We start from the raw sequence: 14,629 nt of genomic DNA, 5'->3' as shown, positions 1-14,629 counted from the left end.
ACACACCATCCCTTAATTCCTTCAACATGCCTGCCCCCACCAAGTGAAGCTCAGTGTGCCAAGCACCCTTTGCACCACCATTGGAGGAGCAAAAAGGGCATGGGCCTCAACGAGACCTACCTGGTCTAGTGCGACGGACGGGTGAAGATCTCATGATATTTTTATCTCGAGATCTCCCCTTCTGTTTACACATAGCGCACGACCTCAGAGGGGGAGGATGTTGCGGCCACCTCTTTTTTTCTTAAAGAAGCGCGCATGAACAGTCATGTGCAAAAGGTGGGCTTTTTAAAGTTTTAAATGAATTTCCCTCTCCCCCCCACCCCACCTCCAATGGATGCGTGGCTCCCGGCTCCTTGCGAGTAACAGGGACAAACCGCAATGCCTGCACACACGTTCTGTGGTCTCAGGATCATCTCGAGACCGCGGAAAAAGCGAGATTGAAGGGGAAAGTGAGATACCGAGGCAAGGGAGGGATCATCCCTCCCTGCTCCTGGGATCCCTTGTGCATCATGTGGAAGCACAGGGATGATCCTGGGGATCGCCCCGGGATTTCGCCCCTTCTGGCTATGGCCTTAGAGGGCTTTGCCCTGGTTTTCTAAGGGCCTTACTAGACGAGGCCTTAGCGCGCCTTCTCACCCGGTTTCCCTGCTGTGCGTCCAGATGACGCACAGGGGAATCCGGAGGCAGGCCGCGCTGAGGCCTCCTTCAATGCGCCATAAGCGAATGCGCTTATGGCACGCTTTTTCCCCAGCTCCGGCCTCAGGCTGGAGCTGGGGAACATCTAATGACTTCCGCGGCTCCTTGCGGCTCCTCGCTTACTCGCGAGGAGCCGCGAAAAGCCGCGGACCGGCCTGGCACAGCGCTCGTATGAGCGCTGTGCCGATCGGCCCAGGGGCGGGGGGGAAAGAGAGGGGAGGGTGAAGGATGGGAGGGTGGGTGGGAAGGGAGGGCGAGTGACAGAGGGAGCGCCGCTCGCAAGCAGGCGAGCGCCACTTGCCCGGGCAATGCCTGGGCATTGCCCGGGCAAGCGCTGCTCGCCTGCTTGCGAGCGGCGGCGGCGAGCGGCGCTCCCTCTGTCACCCGCCCCCCCTTCCCACCCCCCCCTCCCATCCTCCCCCCCCCCGGTTTTTACAAAAACACCCCTTACCTTCACGAAGTCTTCGGGCCACCTGCGGCCCCTTTAAACAAACAAACAAACAAAAAATGGCGGACGCCGCAGGGCTTCCGTCCTCCCTGCGGCTCCGGCGTCTGGAAGCGTGGGGGAGGCGCGCTAACGGTAGCGCGCCTCGGCCCCGCCTCCCTGCCGGCGTAAGCCGGCAGGTCTAGCAAGGCCCTAAGTCACCTCCATTTGCTGGCTCAGAACCTGCATACAATATAGATGCTCACAGCTTTTGTCTCCTAATCTTTTCCCAGAAACATCAGGAGCTGAATTTTTGGGTCCTTAATTGTTTGTCAATTCACCTTAAAAAAGAAAGCAATACTTTTATTCTTATTTTCATCATTTTCTTCTTTCTTAGCTTAAAGTTTAGTATAATGTAACAGCTGTTGCTAAGAAGCCGTGTTGGTGTGAATAGTACTTCGTCTTAGCCTATAAACTGGTTTGGGTGACATTTAAATGGAAACCTTGCTGGGAAATTAACAGAGTTATGGTTAAGTACAACAACAACAACAACACAGAATCCCCTTCAAAATTATTGGTTTAGGGTGTCTCTTTTGTGTTTTAAGCTTTTTTTTTTTTTTTAGTTAACTCAACATCTTCTTTTTTTCTTTTACAGACCAATGATATTGTGTACTACAATGCAAAAGATGACTTGAATGAAGTAAGTAACTTTTATAAAAATATAAATTCATGCATTTCCAAGCTCCCGAAGGGATCATGATTTTTAGTATAGTCTCAGTCCCCCGTACTTCCAATCTTTCTGGATTTTTTTTTCTGAAAACGTACACCTGTTAAACTACCATTTGAAAAGAGAGTGGGTTTTTAAAGATATGTTTCTCAGAACACAAGCACAAAATAATACAAGTGGTTCCCTGTAGATTTCTAGAGAGCTTGGTTGTATTATGTGATTTGTTGCCTTAAGGAGTCCTTGAGAAAAACTGGTTTTTCAGAGGGTGGTTGAGCAATGAAATGTGTCTTATGGTAAAATGCACACACACACACACACACACACACACACACACACACACACACACTCACTTCTTCTTTGTGGTCTCTGTGTATCACACTTAATGAGGCGCAGAGCCCCATTAAATGTGAATGCACAGATGACCACTCAAAGAACTACAGTTACAGGTAAGCAACTTGCATTTTTTCAACGTGTACCTGTCATACAATCACTTGGGAATGATGCTGAACTAGTATGGTGGTGCAGTGACATGAGCCTCTCTCACGCCATCGCAATGTCCATTGTGAACCAGATCTTCTAGGACAGGCATTGAAGAATTCTGCAGACTGGCCAGTATAAATGCATATCAGTAGTTGATGGTAATATAGTATTCCCTCTTGTTTGTTGTCTTCTGTTTCTTTGCTTGGCATCCTATGGGCCATTTTAACAAAAACCATTTCGTAAGCAAGGGTTTCCTGAGATGTGAACCCGAAACTAAAGTTTATAATATTTTAACTTACACTGAGCCTGACATAGGATGGAATACAACTTTCGAGTACTAATATACACAAATGCAGGGATATAATGTGGGCTTAGTGGAACAGCGTTTCCTCTAGTGCCGCTAGGCAAATGCAGAGTTCCTTTTCCTTTCTAGCAAGTGGTACCTGTTCCTTCCACAAGAGAATGGCTAATAGCATAAATGGCATTGTTCCCCATAAATCTGTTTCCTGTGAGTCTTTTGTCTGAAAATTAAATATTATCCCCACTTCTATGGCAAGCCATAGCAGAGCACAGCGAGCATCTGCTATCAGATCAATAGTAAAAAGGCTAGGAGACAGTCTTTCTCTCTCCCCCAAAGAAATCCACTCCATGTTTTTCTACCTTCCCTCTCACAGCTTCCCTTCAGAATGTAGGGTAGAAACTGGGAATGAGAGAGAGAGAGAGAAGGCAGTTTGGAAATGGGTAATGGAGAAAGATTGAGGAGGCAGAGACACAGAGGGATAGAATTTATAAAGCAAACCTTCCTTGTTGTCCTTAGAAAATTTACCTACAGTTGGAATGAAGTCGCACAGGAGCTTGTTGACTGGGAGTTATTCAGGGTGAGGGGTGGAAGTGGGGCTGCAAAGGTTCATTAGCAACTGCTCCTATTGAGTACCAGGAACTGGACAGTACTAGGAGAAAGAAGCAAAAGAGACTAAGAGCTTCTCCATGCCAGGCTTTTACACCATGCCTTTTTTGCAGCTTCTGCTTCTGGATTCTTTACAGGATTAAGATCGGCTCCTTTACACATGCTTTTTTGGGGAGGGGGATTTCCTTTCTCTACAAGTTCTATATGTTTCTTTATATAGCCACTAAATGGCACTGTGATATAGTGGAATTGTGAAAATATACTATCCGTTGGAACGCTTCAAACCATGATTAAAATTGTGCTGCATTTTCCCCATTAAGAAAAAAGCCATGATAAGTCAGAAAGCACAGGAGATGCCCTGGAGGTTGACGACATGGTGTAAAAGACCTGCAAACTACTGTGAGTGACCAGTCACAGGCACAAAATAAAAAGCCTTGCATAGAGAAGTCTAGCTGGGGGAAGCAGCTTTGCACTTAGATTGGGAGAGAAATTAAGCAACACCAGAAAAAAATTAAAAATGATGCCCCCCCCCCCCCGGTATACTAAGGAAGGAAAGGGAGGAGAATGGGAAGGAACCCTTGCTGCAATTCAGAACTAAAGAACACAGAAGCATGAACATGTTAGGCAAGTGGGGGTGAGTGTGCTAGTTTTGCCCCATCACTGTCCCCATTGCACTCCAAGCGTTGAAGGTGAACCTCTGCAGCCGGAAGCCTTTTGTATCCACATTGTCTCCCTCTGTGATGTAGAATCCTGATTTTCTAAGGTTCTACTGTGATGTAGAACCCTCATTTTCCAAGGTTCTACTGTGATGTAGAACCCTGATTTTCCAATGTTCTACTGTGATGTAGAACCCTGATTTTCCATAGTGAATGGGGAGCCTACATGGAAGTTGGAGACTGACAAGGTTCATAATGGAGGGGCATGGTTTTTGTTGCTCTGCTCCTTCCTGTGTTCATGGCACACTCTATTAGAATACTACAGTATGCCTACACTCTGTACCAGAAATCTATTTCAGGATTTTGTGACAATCTAATTTAGCTGTTGTAATGACACCCCTCCCCTGAGTATTCTTGCTTGCCAAGATCAAATAATTTCCTGTCCCTGGCCTGTTGGCAAGTGGTTTTGTTGGAGGCTGCACAAATGCATCTCATAATAACTCAGGGCAATATCAAAACTTGGCATGGTATGTAGGAGGCTGCCTTATACTCAGTCTGACCATGGTTCCATCTAGCTCAGTCTTGTCTCCACGGACGGGTAGTGCCATTAGATCTCCAGGGATTCATACAGTTGTCTTTCCCAGCACTATTTGGAGATGCTGGGAATTGAACCTGAGATTATTTCCTACTGAACTATGCCTTGCACTTTGGCTCAGTTCTTTCATTTAACCTGGGATGTGTCTGTTCCTTATATAATGGAGGAATGGGTGTATGTTCTCCCCTTTGCTTCACCCCCCACAAGTTATCAGCTGTCATAAAGGCTTTATGTATATGGGCCCCTTAAGTCCAATTCATGTGATTTCCCTTCTGTAAAAGTGTGGGGGAAATTCCAAAGGTGAGGTTGTGTGCACAATTGGCCCAATGCATGGTGCTTTCACATTACTTCTTAATTTATGTATTTAGTGGAGGGAGGAATTTGTCCCTATTCGTCCCCTACGTGAAGATGATAACCTTCCATTAGGTTATATGCATGAAGAGTCCAAAACATGTATATCCAGATGATGCAGTTAACTCTTGGATTTTATCTGGGACATTGATTACACTGTTCAGGACTGATTTTATGTGTGTATATTTAAAATGTTATGCCCATGCATGGATATCCAATACCCTTGGAGCTGGGACAGACATGTCAGATGAATGTATATCCATGGGTGCAGTCCACAGAATGGACCAGGGACTGTATTTTTGTTTGAAACTATATTTTTAAGTTGTTTAAAATTTGACTTTGGAATCTTGATAGCTTTTGGATGAAAAAGACAGGGTTTTTTACTACTTCAAATAACACAGCTTGCTATTTTAAAATAAACATTGTAGGTGTGATCTATAAACTAATAGCAGTGTCTATAAATACATTCATCAGATAGATCAACATGCTCCATCTGCATATAGCAATAAAATGTGATTTAAGATTGATGGGATCCCTGTTGCACTTGACACTGTTGCTGTAAGATAATTAAAGAGGGTACATTGATCATGTCAAAGAAATCTACCTGAGTTGCATTTACTGAATATGGGAAATTTAGATAAGATAAAGGTGCAGGAAACTTTGTTCATGGTGATTTTTTTTTTTAAGTATCCAGTCAACCATTCAACTAAACGTGATCTATTTTCCCCCTCTTGTTCAGCAGTTTCTCAAGTTTGAACTATGGATAAAACCTCCCTGCGAGATTTCTCTTTTGTTCTGTCCAGCACTGGATTCTGCACGCTTATGTTGTTATGAATCCAGTTGGATTTTGAGTCTGAAAGCTTTTTCTTTTCTTTTTTTGATAAGTTATCCAACTGTGAGAAAGCTAAATTCAGAGAGTCCAGGCCTGTTGTACCAGAGACAATAGTTGACATGGGATTGCAATGAACCTGCCTTTCACTGGTTCACCTAACCCAGTGTTGTCTACTTGCTGTTTCCTATGATCTCAGGCAGAGATTGTTGCCATCTCCACTTCTTGATGACTTGGCGATGTTAGGGATTGAAGGACTTCTAATCATTATTTCTCTCCTGGTTTTTATTCATGCAAAACATGTTTTTTCCATTGAACTTTTAGCCACCCCAACAATAAGGAAATGGAATGCTAAGATATTTGTGCCAGAACCGGTGCTAGCAAAAAATAGTAGCCTTTGGAACTAGAAATAAGCAGTAGCCTTTAATATTACTGAATCTTGTCCCAGCTCAGGTTGTATCTGTGTTGACTCATTCACATGTTCAAATCATCAGAGCTGCAGTGAACCTGCATTTGTGAACTCGTATTTGTGAACCTGCATTTGTGAACTCGTATTTGTGAACCTGAGCTTATACTCCAGATTGTCCATTTCTGAATTAGGAGATGCACATCCAGTTCATATTGAAATCCATGGCTCCACCTGTCATGTTGCAATCCATGGCTCCATCTGTGAGCTTCTGGAATTCATAGATCTCGTAGAAAAGGGAGCTCTTTCAAACCTCTGTTTAAAAATACATTGGAAGTGGAGGTGGGGAAGAAACTTTATGTATACTTTCAAAATTCACACAACCCAAATCCATATGCAAAGCAGAACCCAGTTAAACATCAACATTTTCTGAAGTTCTGCATCAAAGTTCACACATTAAAATTATGAATCCAGAAATCCATGTAGTACAGAAAAGTGTGCATATAATGGTGTATGTACAGAAATGTATGTACAAGAACTCCTTTATCTTAAGAGCAATTGCCTGCTAGAAATGTATATAATTTGAACATTTACAGAAGCCATGCCTCTTGAGAAATGCACATAGAATTACGTACAGATTTTCATGCAGAGTTTAACAAAAATTGCAAAGCGATGTGGAAACGGGACAGAAGGAACTTAACTTTGGAATAATAAGGAAATGAGTGAAACTGAACTTGACAGGTGTATCTATCTCTATTCAGAAGTGAAAAATCAACATATTTTTTTATCCCTCTGCAAGTCCCAAAGCTATTAGACTTGTGTTCCTGTTCCTAGAGGACATTTACATGTTCCAAGTTTGAGAGACTTAATAATCACAAAAATTGAGCTATATGCTATACGATTTTTACAGATATTCTTTCTCTGGCAAATAACAATATCCCATAGTTTACATATATTAGTAAAGTGTCAGGAAATAAATAATAGGGTCCTTCTCATAGCCGGAGAGACTCAGATGCTTGAGAGACAAACGTATTGTTCTTGAAACTGTAGCACTGGGGATCCTATCTGTTGACACCTGAAGAGTCAAAACTATCAACAGGCATCATTAGGGTTTGATTTCTTAGCAGCTGTCAGTCAACAAGGAGAAACCTGGTTGATAAATAAGTAAGAACATAGCATGACAAGAAATAGTATAGAATAGAATGCCAATTAAAGTTACTATTTTGAACTCTCTGTTACATTTTGTGCCTGAAATATTTAAAACCCTAGAGGTATTGTGAGTTGTTTCTGCAGTAGTTCTACTGCAGTTGTTGTTTTAAGAAAAGTCAATATTATTCAAAGTTCGATAAACTTCTTTGCATTCCCTTCTGAATAATTATTATTTGGATGGGGATGTTTATACTTCCTTCCTTTATGCTAATAGAGACAATCTCAACATTTTAACAAAGAGGCAGCACTTCCCTGCAAAATGCTTTGCTTACTTAAAAAGCTGGATGCATAGTACATAAGAATTGTTTGCCAGAATGAGTTAAGAAAATAAGCTCAGTTATCATACACTAATAGCAGACCTAGACCTGTTGTTAAGCAACCCTAAAGCCCCCCTGTGTGTTGAGGTGCTGTATCTTCATGTGGTGCTGTATTCTGAGGAGCAGGGACTTTTCTGTGGTGGTGTCCTCTCTGTTAAACCATTTCCCCTGATAGGTTTGTGTAGCAGGGTTGCTGAGTTTGTTTAGGAAGTGCAAAAACCTTCCTGTTTAGAAAGGCATTTCTCCCATTGGCTACTGTTATTCTTAGAAAGTGTTTTACGCTTTTCTTAAGCGATTTCTGTGTTTTAACAACCTTTGGTTAATAGAAAAAAATGACTGTATCTTTTCTTTCTTTCTTTTTTCATTCTTTCTTTTTCTTTTTAGAAAGTACTGTTTTATAATTAACAGTAGGGTGCCAGGTGTCCTACTTTACAATGGGCAGGCCTCCATTTTGAAGAGACAGTTAAGGACTCTCATCTATTTGAAAAGGTCTTGTATTTGATGGGCTATCAAGCCCAAGTCTGGTTTAAAGTCAAAGAACCATAAGTAGACCGAACAGGGGGCTTGAAGTTGCCTGTCAAATATTAGCGCTTTGGCAGCCTTCCCTATGGTGAGATGTGTTGTAATTGTATGACTATTTCAACAATAGTTATTATTTCAAAATATGTACCTATAAGATAAATTTGCATATGCAAATGCAATGCAAATTGGCGCCCTCTTTTGTCTACCGTTTTGGTAATGCATTTCTTCTTTTTGGGTTATATATAAGTGGCCCTAATTAACAGATCCATTGAGGAATTATCGCAATCTCTTCAGACAAAACTGACCTTTTTCAATGGCATCAATCTGGTCTTGGGGACAAATTGCAACAAGAAAGCCATAAATATCAAATACTTCGAGTATTAAGCATGAAATTATTTATATGTAAAAATAAACAAAACACATCTTAATTGAGAATTTGATCCTTTTTCAGTAAAACAGTGTAGCTGCAATAAAGTTATCGGGGTCAGTAATAACCCACAGACACACAGAATGGTGTGTGGGTTGTAATTGAACTCACTGTTTTTTATACATAAAACAGCATATTGTACAATTAACGCACATGCAACAAAATAATAACGATGTGATTATTGTAAGTTGTGAGTTGTAACAAAAACAACTTCTTGGGAGACAATATCGCTGCCTGTTAAGTAATCCGCAAAGCTTCATTTAAGCAATACACATCTCTTCCCACCTGAAGAGAGTCTTAATCACTTGGAACAATTGTCCTTTCAAGAAGAATGGAAAGCCTTTTCACAAGACGTGTTAACTTCAGAGAGACTAGTTCTGAGGCGGCTTCTGACGGGATGCAAGCCGGGCCAACTTTCTTTTGCCTTCCTTTCGCTCCGCCCATTTTAGTCTGCAGCGTACTCTAGGATCAGCTAACCTGTCCGTGCTCTCTCCTTTGGAAGTATGATGGCTTCTCACTGACTGTGTATTATTTGCCCTTGACTAGATAAGCTCTGGCGAGAGTTCACCACCAGCTAGTGAAGGGCCCGTGAGAGCTTTCCCCCTCACTGGTACAGGCTGGCCTGTTTCTGGCCCCGACTCCTCTACTTCAGAGCCTGATTCTGATTGATCACCTGAAACACCTTCTTCCAACCAGAGGGAACAGAGCTAGACATGACAGGGATCCTTCCTTAGACCTCAGCAGCCTCCTTTCAGGTCTGCCATGCCTCCCCCTTTCCCTACCCCACTGCTGGAGAACTATGGTTTTAGGCAAAATATATCCAGAGAGTAGGATGTATGAGAGATATAGTTTGTTGTCTGACACACTGAGGTGCATATATAGTTGCTGCACAATATGCTTGACTGGTGTTCTCAACACCAGCGACGTTCTTGTCTGTTTGACATATGGCTGCCTGCATAATTTACTTCCGTTGGCAGATGTGAAAGGCAGCCCTGCTGTGCCGCTGTTCGGTTTTATCCCCCCTCCCCCTGCAAAAGATACAGCATTCTTTAACCATCCAAAATTGCCTATCTTCTCTCGCACATTTTAATTTGTGCCTCTCCGCCTCTTGTTTCATAACCCTTCTCCTTCTACTCCTCTATTTATAGTCACCTCCTCAACTCCGTTTTCAATCTTTTCTGCTCAGTCTTGGGTTTGCGCCACTTTATCTTCTGCCTTTTCTCCTCCTCTTCATCTTCACCCCTTTCTAATTTCTAACCATCTCTTGGCTCCTGTCGTTTGTCCTCGGATGCAGTTGTGCGCCTCCTTGATGGGCTTCCTTCAATCATTGTCTGCCCATTTCCCTGCCTTGACTTCAGATTATAATGAACATATTTCTCATGTTCTGCTGATCTCTCTAGAAGCATAGTCTGGACTTCCAGGCTTTGGGAGTGTAGCAAATAAAGGATGCCAGAAACTGCCTGGGGAAGCAGAGAGGAGGCAAATTGTCAAAAATTGCATTTTTCTGCCTCTCCAAAAGAGATGGGAAGAGTGATGGGAAAGAAAAAAAGCTCACGAGGGTGGAGAAACTGGGGTGGTTAATGGAGTGGAAAAAGTAGTTGAGGTAGTGAGAAGGGTGCTGCATGGAGAGGGCTGAAAGCACAGGATGTAGAGGGTGATGTGTAAACCGCCCAGAGAGCTTCAGCTATAAATAACAACACCAAGAACAACAACAACGAAAGAATGGACATGGAAGAGACCCTGGCTGCAAGTGCCCCAGAATCCAACTATGGAATTTCAGCAGCCTTTATCTACCAATGAGTACTAACAGTGATCTCATTTCCAGAATGCCAGCACCTTTGTAGCCGAAATGGGGCAACCCCGCAACAACGGAAAGGTATCATCACACTCAAGAGAACTTGGGGGTTTGCAGTAGTACAATAGCTTCTCTTTAAATAATAATAATAATCATCATCAAAGCTAAAGGGGAAATCGAGACCTACCTGTCCCCCAAACAGCCGAGTCAGCACTGTGAGTGCTCAGAAGCCGTTGCATGTAGAGAGTCTGTTATAAAAGAAAACCAGGGGAAGGGGAGAACGGAATGCAGTATCCTGGGGGAGGACATGGGTGGGTGGAAGTAGAGCAGATGAATGCAAGGGGTTAAAGGGCTGTGAGCGCCCCTGCTTTCCCCCTTTCCCTCCAGTTGTGAATCCTTCTTCCTCATATGGGGCCCGTTCAGAAGACACCTTAAACCACAGCTTTAACCACAGTGGTTAAGCCAGAAAGCCAGGCCGTGTCAGAAGATACCTTAAACCACAGCTTTAACCACGGTGAGTAAGGCCTTTTGCTTTATTCACATATGCTTTTAACCTGTTGGTTGTTTTATTATGGTTTAAATTTTTGTGAACCGCCCAGAGAGCTTCGGCTATTGGGCGGTATAAAAATGTAATAAATAAATAAATAAATATTTCAATTAATTACAATTACTTAGTGAGTTTTTAAAACAAAATAACATTGAGGTGCAAACCCCTGGGGCCTCTCAGAATGCATGCCAAGTTTCAATTGTCTCAGTTTCACAGCCTTGATAGACAGACGCATATTCCCTGTTATTATTTATTATATATATTCAAACCCTCAGAGTCAAACTCAAGTTGGAGCAGAGATTCCTGTCTTCATTTTCCCCTCAGTCACAGGTTCAAGTAACACGTGCACACTAGGGCTACACACACTACAACATTTAAAGTAAGTGTCTGGGTCCACTAAATTTAAATTTATTTATTTATTTTTATTTATTTATTACATTTTTATACCGCCCAATAGCCGAAGCTCTCTGGGTGGTTCACAAAAATTAAAACCATGATAGAACAACCAACAGGTTAAAAGTACAAATACAAAATACAGTATAAAAAGCACAACCAGGATAAAACCACGCAGCAAAATTGATATAAGATTAAAATACAGAGTTAAAACAGAAAAATTTAAATTAAGTTAAAATTAAGTGTTAAAATACTGAGTGAATAAAAAGGTCTTCAGCTGGCGACGAAAGGAGTACAGTGTAGGCGCCAGGCGGATCTCTCTGGGGAGCTCATTCCACAACCGGGTGCCACAGCGGAGAAAGGTTAGCTATAATTTATAGGTTAGCTATAAATAATAGCTAACCCTGACTTTTGGCAAACTACTCACCAGAATTCTTTGAAGTCTGTGAAAACCATCATTCTACATAGCCTTCTTTATACTCAAATAGCAATATGCAGAACCACCAGTGCCTAGGGTGACCATATGAAAAGGAGGACAGGGCTCCTGTATCTTTAACAGTTGTAGAGAAGCAGGTGTCATTTCTATGCATACAGCATCTGGTGTAATTCCCTCTTCATTGCAATAGTTAAAGCTGTAGGAGCCCTCCTCTCTTTTGTATCTGGTCAAGAGGGCAGGACCCCTGCAGCTTTAACTGTTATAATGAAAACAAAATTTCACCAGGTGCTACATGCATTCAAATGACACTTGCTGAAATTCCCTTTTCTATACAACTTTAAAGATACAGGAGCCCTGTCCTCCTTTCCATATGGTCACCCTACCAGTGCCAGATTAATAGTAGACAAGGAAAGCGTGTATGCCCATGACCTAATTATTTTGTATTTCATATTTTGGTGACTATTTTTAAAGACTTTGCTTGTGTTCATCAGTCTCGATAACATTGTTATCAGTCTACGGCACTTTTTCAAGTCCTGGATTTTTCTTCATAAAATCATCCTATGAACTGAATTCTAGATTTCAAGGTGGAAATGATCCCCTTACCCGTGCTCACATAGCTGTGGTCACGGGTAAGGGGAGGTATGGCGATGGGGGAATAACAGGCCAGATGAGGAGAAGAGGGGCTAGATTTCTTACAGCTATCCCCTCTTCTGGTTTTCCCCCCAACCAAATGGTTCCTGGCAGCCTTAACAGCTTGCCCTCGGTTTTGGTTGTGCTTCTGCTGAATGCCAGGTCGGTCCAAAATAAAACCTCCCTCATCCATGATTTGATTTTGGATGATGGGGCTGAACTGGCATGTATCACGGAGACCTGGGTGGGTGAACTGGGAGGGGTTACTCTCACCCAGCTTTGCCCTCCTGGGTATTCAGTGCAGCACCAGCACCGACTTGAGGGCCGGGGAGGGGAGGTTGCTGTGGTCTATAGAAATACAATCTCCCTCTCTAGGCTTCCAGTTCAGTCGAGTGCTGGTCTAGAGTGTTTGTACTGTGTGTTGGGTACTCGAGACAGATAAGGGATTCTGCTGGTGTACCTGTGTGCTGGTGGTGCTGCCTTTGAAAACGGTCCAGAAACTTCAACTGGTACAAAACAGGGCAGCACGCTTACTAACAGGGACTGGCCGACGAGACCACATTACGCCAGTCCTTTTCCAGCTTCATTGGCTGCCAGTCCAGGTCCGGGACCGATTCAAAGTGCTGGTATTAACATTTAAAGCCCTAAACGGCTTGGGGCCAGGTTATCTGAAGGAACGCCTCCTCCCATATGTACCTGCCCAGACCCTAAGGTCATCTTCAGGGGTCCTTCTCCGTGAGCCCCTGCCAAAGGAAGTGAGGCAGGTGGCTACCAGGAGGAGGGCCTTCTCTGCTGTGGCACCCCGGCTGTGGAATGAGCTCCCTAAGGAGGTTCGCTTGGCACCTACATTATATGCTTTTAGACGCCAGGTGAAGACCTTTTTATTCTCCCAACATTTTAACAATCCATAAATACATTTTAACATGGTGTTTTAAATTTGTAATTTTGCATTGCTGCTGTTTTTATCTGGTTGAGCTTTTTTATTGTATTTTATATTATGGTTTTATACTGTTGTTTTATACTTTGAATGGTTTTAATTTTTGTGAACTGCCCAGAGAGCTCCGGCTATTGGGTGGTATAGAAATGTAATAAATAAATAAATAAAATAAATAAATGACAGAACCTAGGTTGGGTTGTTGGTTTTCTTTTTGAAAACTGCCCAGGAAGGAAGGATTAAACTACACAGATGCTTGTGATAATATTTTGAATTGCTGTAGCCACTGTACTGCTTGTTATATGATAGCTTAAGGCAATGCTGGCCTTAGCTTCTAGTAACATAGTGTTGAATTCCTAATACGGCTCTATGGCCCTTTTTGTGCATGTATGCAGGGAGGGAGGAGGGAGGAGAAAGAGTCAATCCCACATGCTTCCCTGATTTCTAGCTGTGATTTTTTTACTCCTGTATTGAAAAGGTATGGTATCCTGAAAAAGTATGACTTTAAAAATATCCATGGCTTGCCTAATTAACCTAAAGGGGTCTGAGTCTTGTTTCCTATTTACCTTGTGGTGCTTTTTGTTTAAGGTTTAGCTTAACCTCACACCCAAATCGCTATTGTCGTCTGAGAGTTTCCAGCACCCATTTGCTCTTATTCATTAAGGCTTAATTGGGAACAGTCAACTGCACATCTCCTGGCAAGGGCTATATCCCTAATTGACAGGAGTGATTTATTAGGGAAGAGAATTCTCTTCAGAAAGCCCCTGTGCTGGAAAGCAGCTCTGACTGATAGAGCAGGACTGTTTGCGCAGATGTTAATCGCTTGCTAATAGTAAGAGTGATGGCTGTGCTTTTAAAAAAAATCTTTTTCCTGCATCACACAGTCTCTGTGTGTGGGGTGTGTGTGTGAACCATTCTGGCAATGAAAATCAGTCAGAGCCATGGCTGCTTGCCAAACATGGGTTGGCAACTGTAACTTCAGAAACACCACCATCAAGAGCCGATTCCACAAACTATGGTAATTACATCTTCTACTCATCTTCCCTCCCAAAGACTTATGGGGGAAGCATATTAGAACATCCATAATATCCCGAGCTATGATGATGTATAAAAATGGGCTAACTTCAACATCTCCTTTCATCCATTTTTAATTGGTAGTCATCACTAGTTCTTGTGTCAGTGAATTCCATAAGTTACGTAAGTTTTAATATGCAATGGAGAAAAAAAATCTGTTTATTTACATTCTCCATGCCATGCAGACTTTTATCAAATTCTTTTATGCTTCTGTGATCTTCAGCTTATATGCCATTATATTTGCAAAGTTAGTGTTTATATTATGCAGGTTTGA

At 42.5% G+C, this 14,629-nt stretch overlaps 1 protein-coding gene across 2 annotated transcripts in view; it reads left to right on the top strand.

The window, feature by feature from the left end:
* The window catches only part of CACNA2D1 (calcium voltage-gated channel auxiliary subunit alpha2delta 1), a 488,318-nt gene that overhangs the window by 251,081 nt on the left and 222,608 nt on the right, over window positions 1-14,629 (top strand). For both annotated transcript variants that reach the window (XM_063134222.1, XM_063134221.1), the window contains exon 5: window positions 1,776-1,820. In XM_063134222.1, coding sequence (XP_062990292.1) covers window positions 1,776-1,820 — 45 coding nt within the window. The remainder of the gene's footprint in view (window positions 1-1,775; window positions 1,821-14,629) is intronic.

The sequence above is a fragment of the Elgaria multicarinata genome, chromosome 9 (genome assembly GCF_023053635.1).
Source record: "Elgaria multicarinata webbii isolate HBS135686 ecotype San Diego chromosome 9, rElgMul1.1.pri, whole genome shotgun sequence".
Lineage (NCBI taxonomy): Eukaryota > Metazoa > Chordata > Lepidosauria > Squamata > Anguidae > Elgaria > Elgaria multicarinata.
Note: the sequence above shows the minus strand (reverse complement) of the source record. Positions and strands in the feature narration are given on the sequence as shown.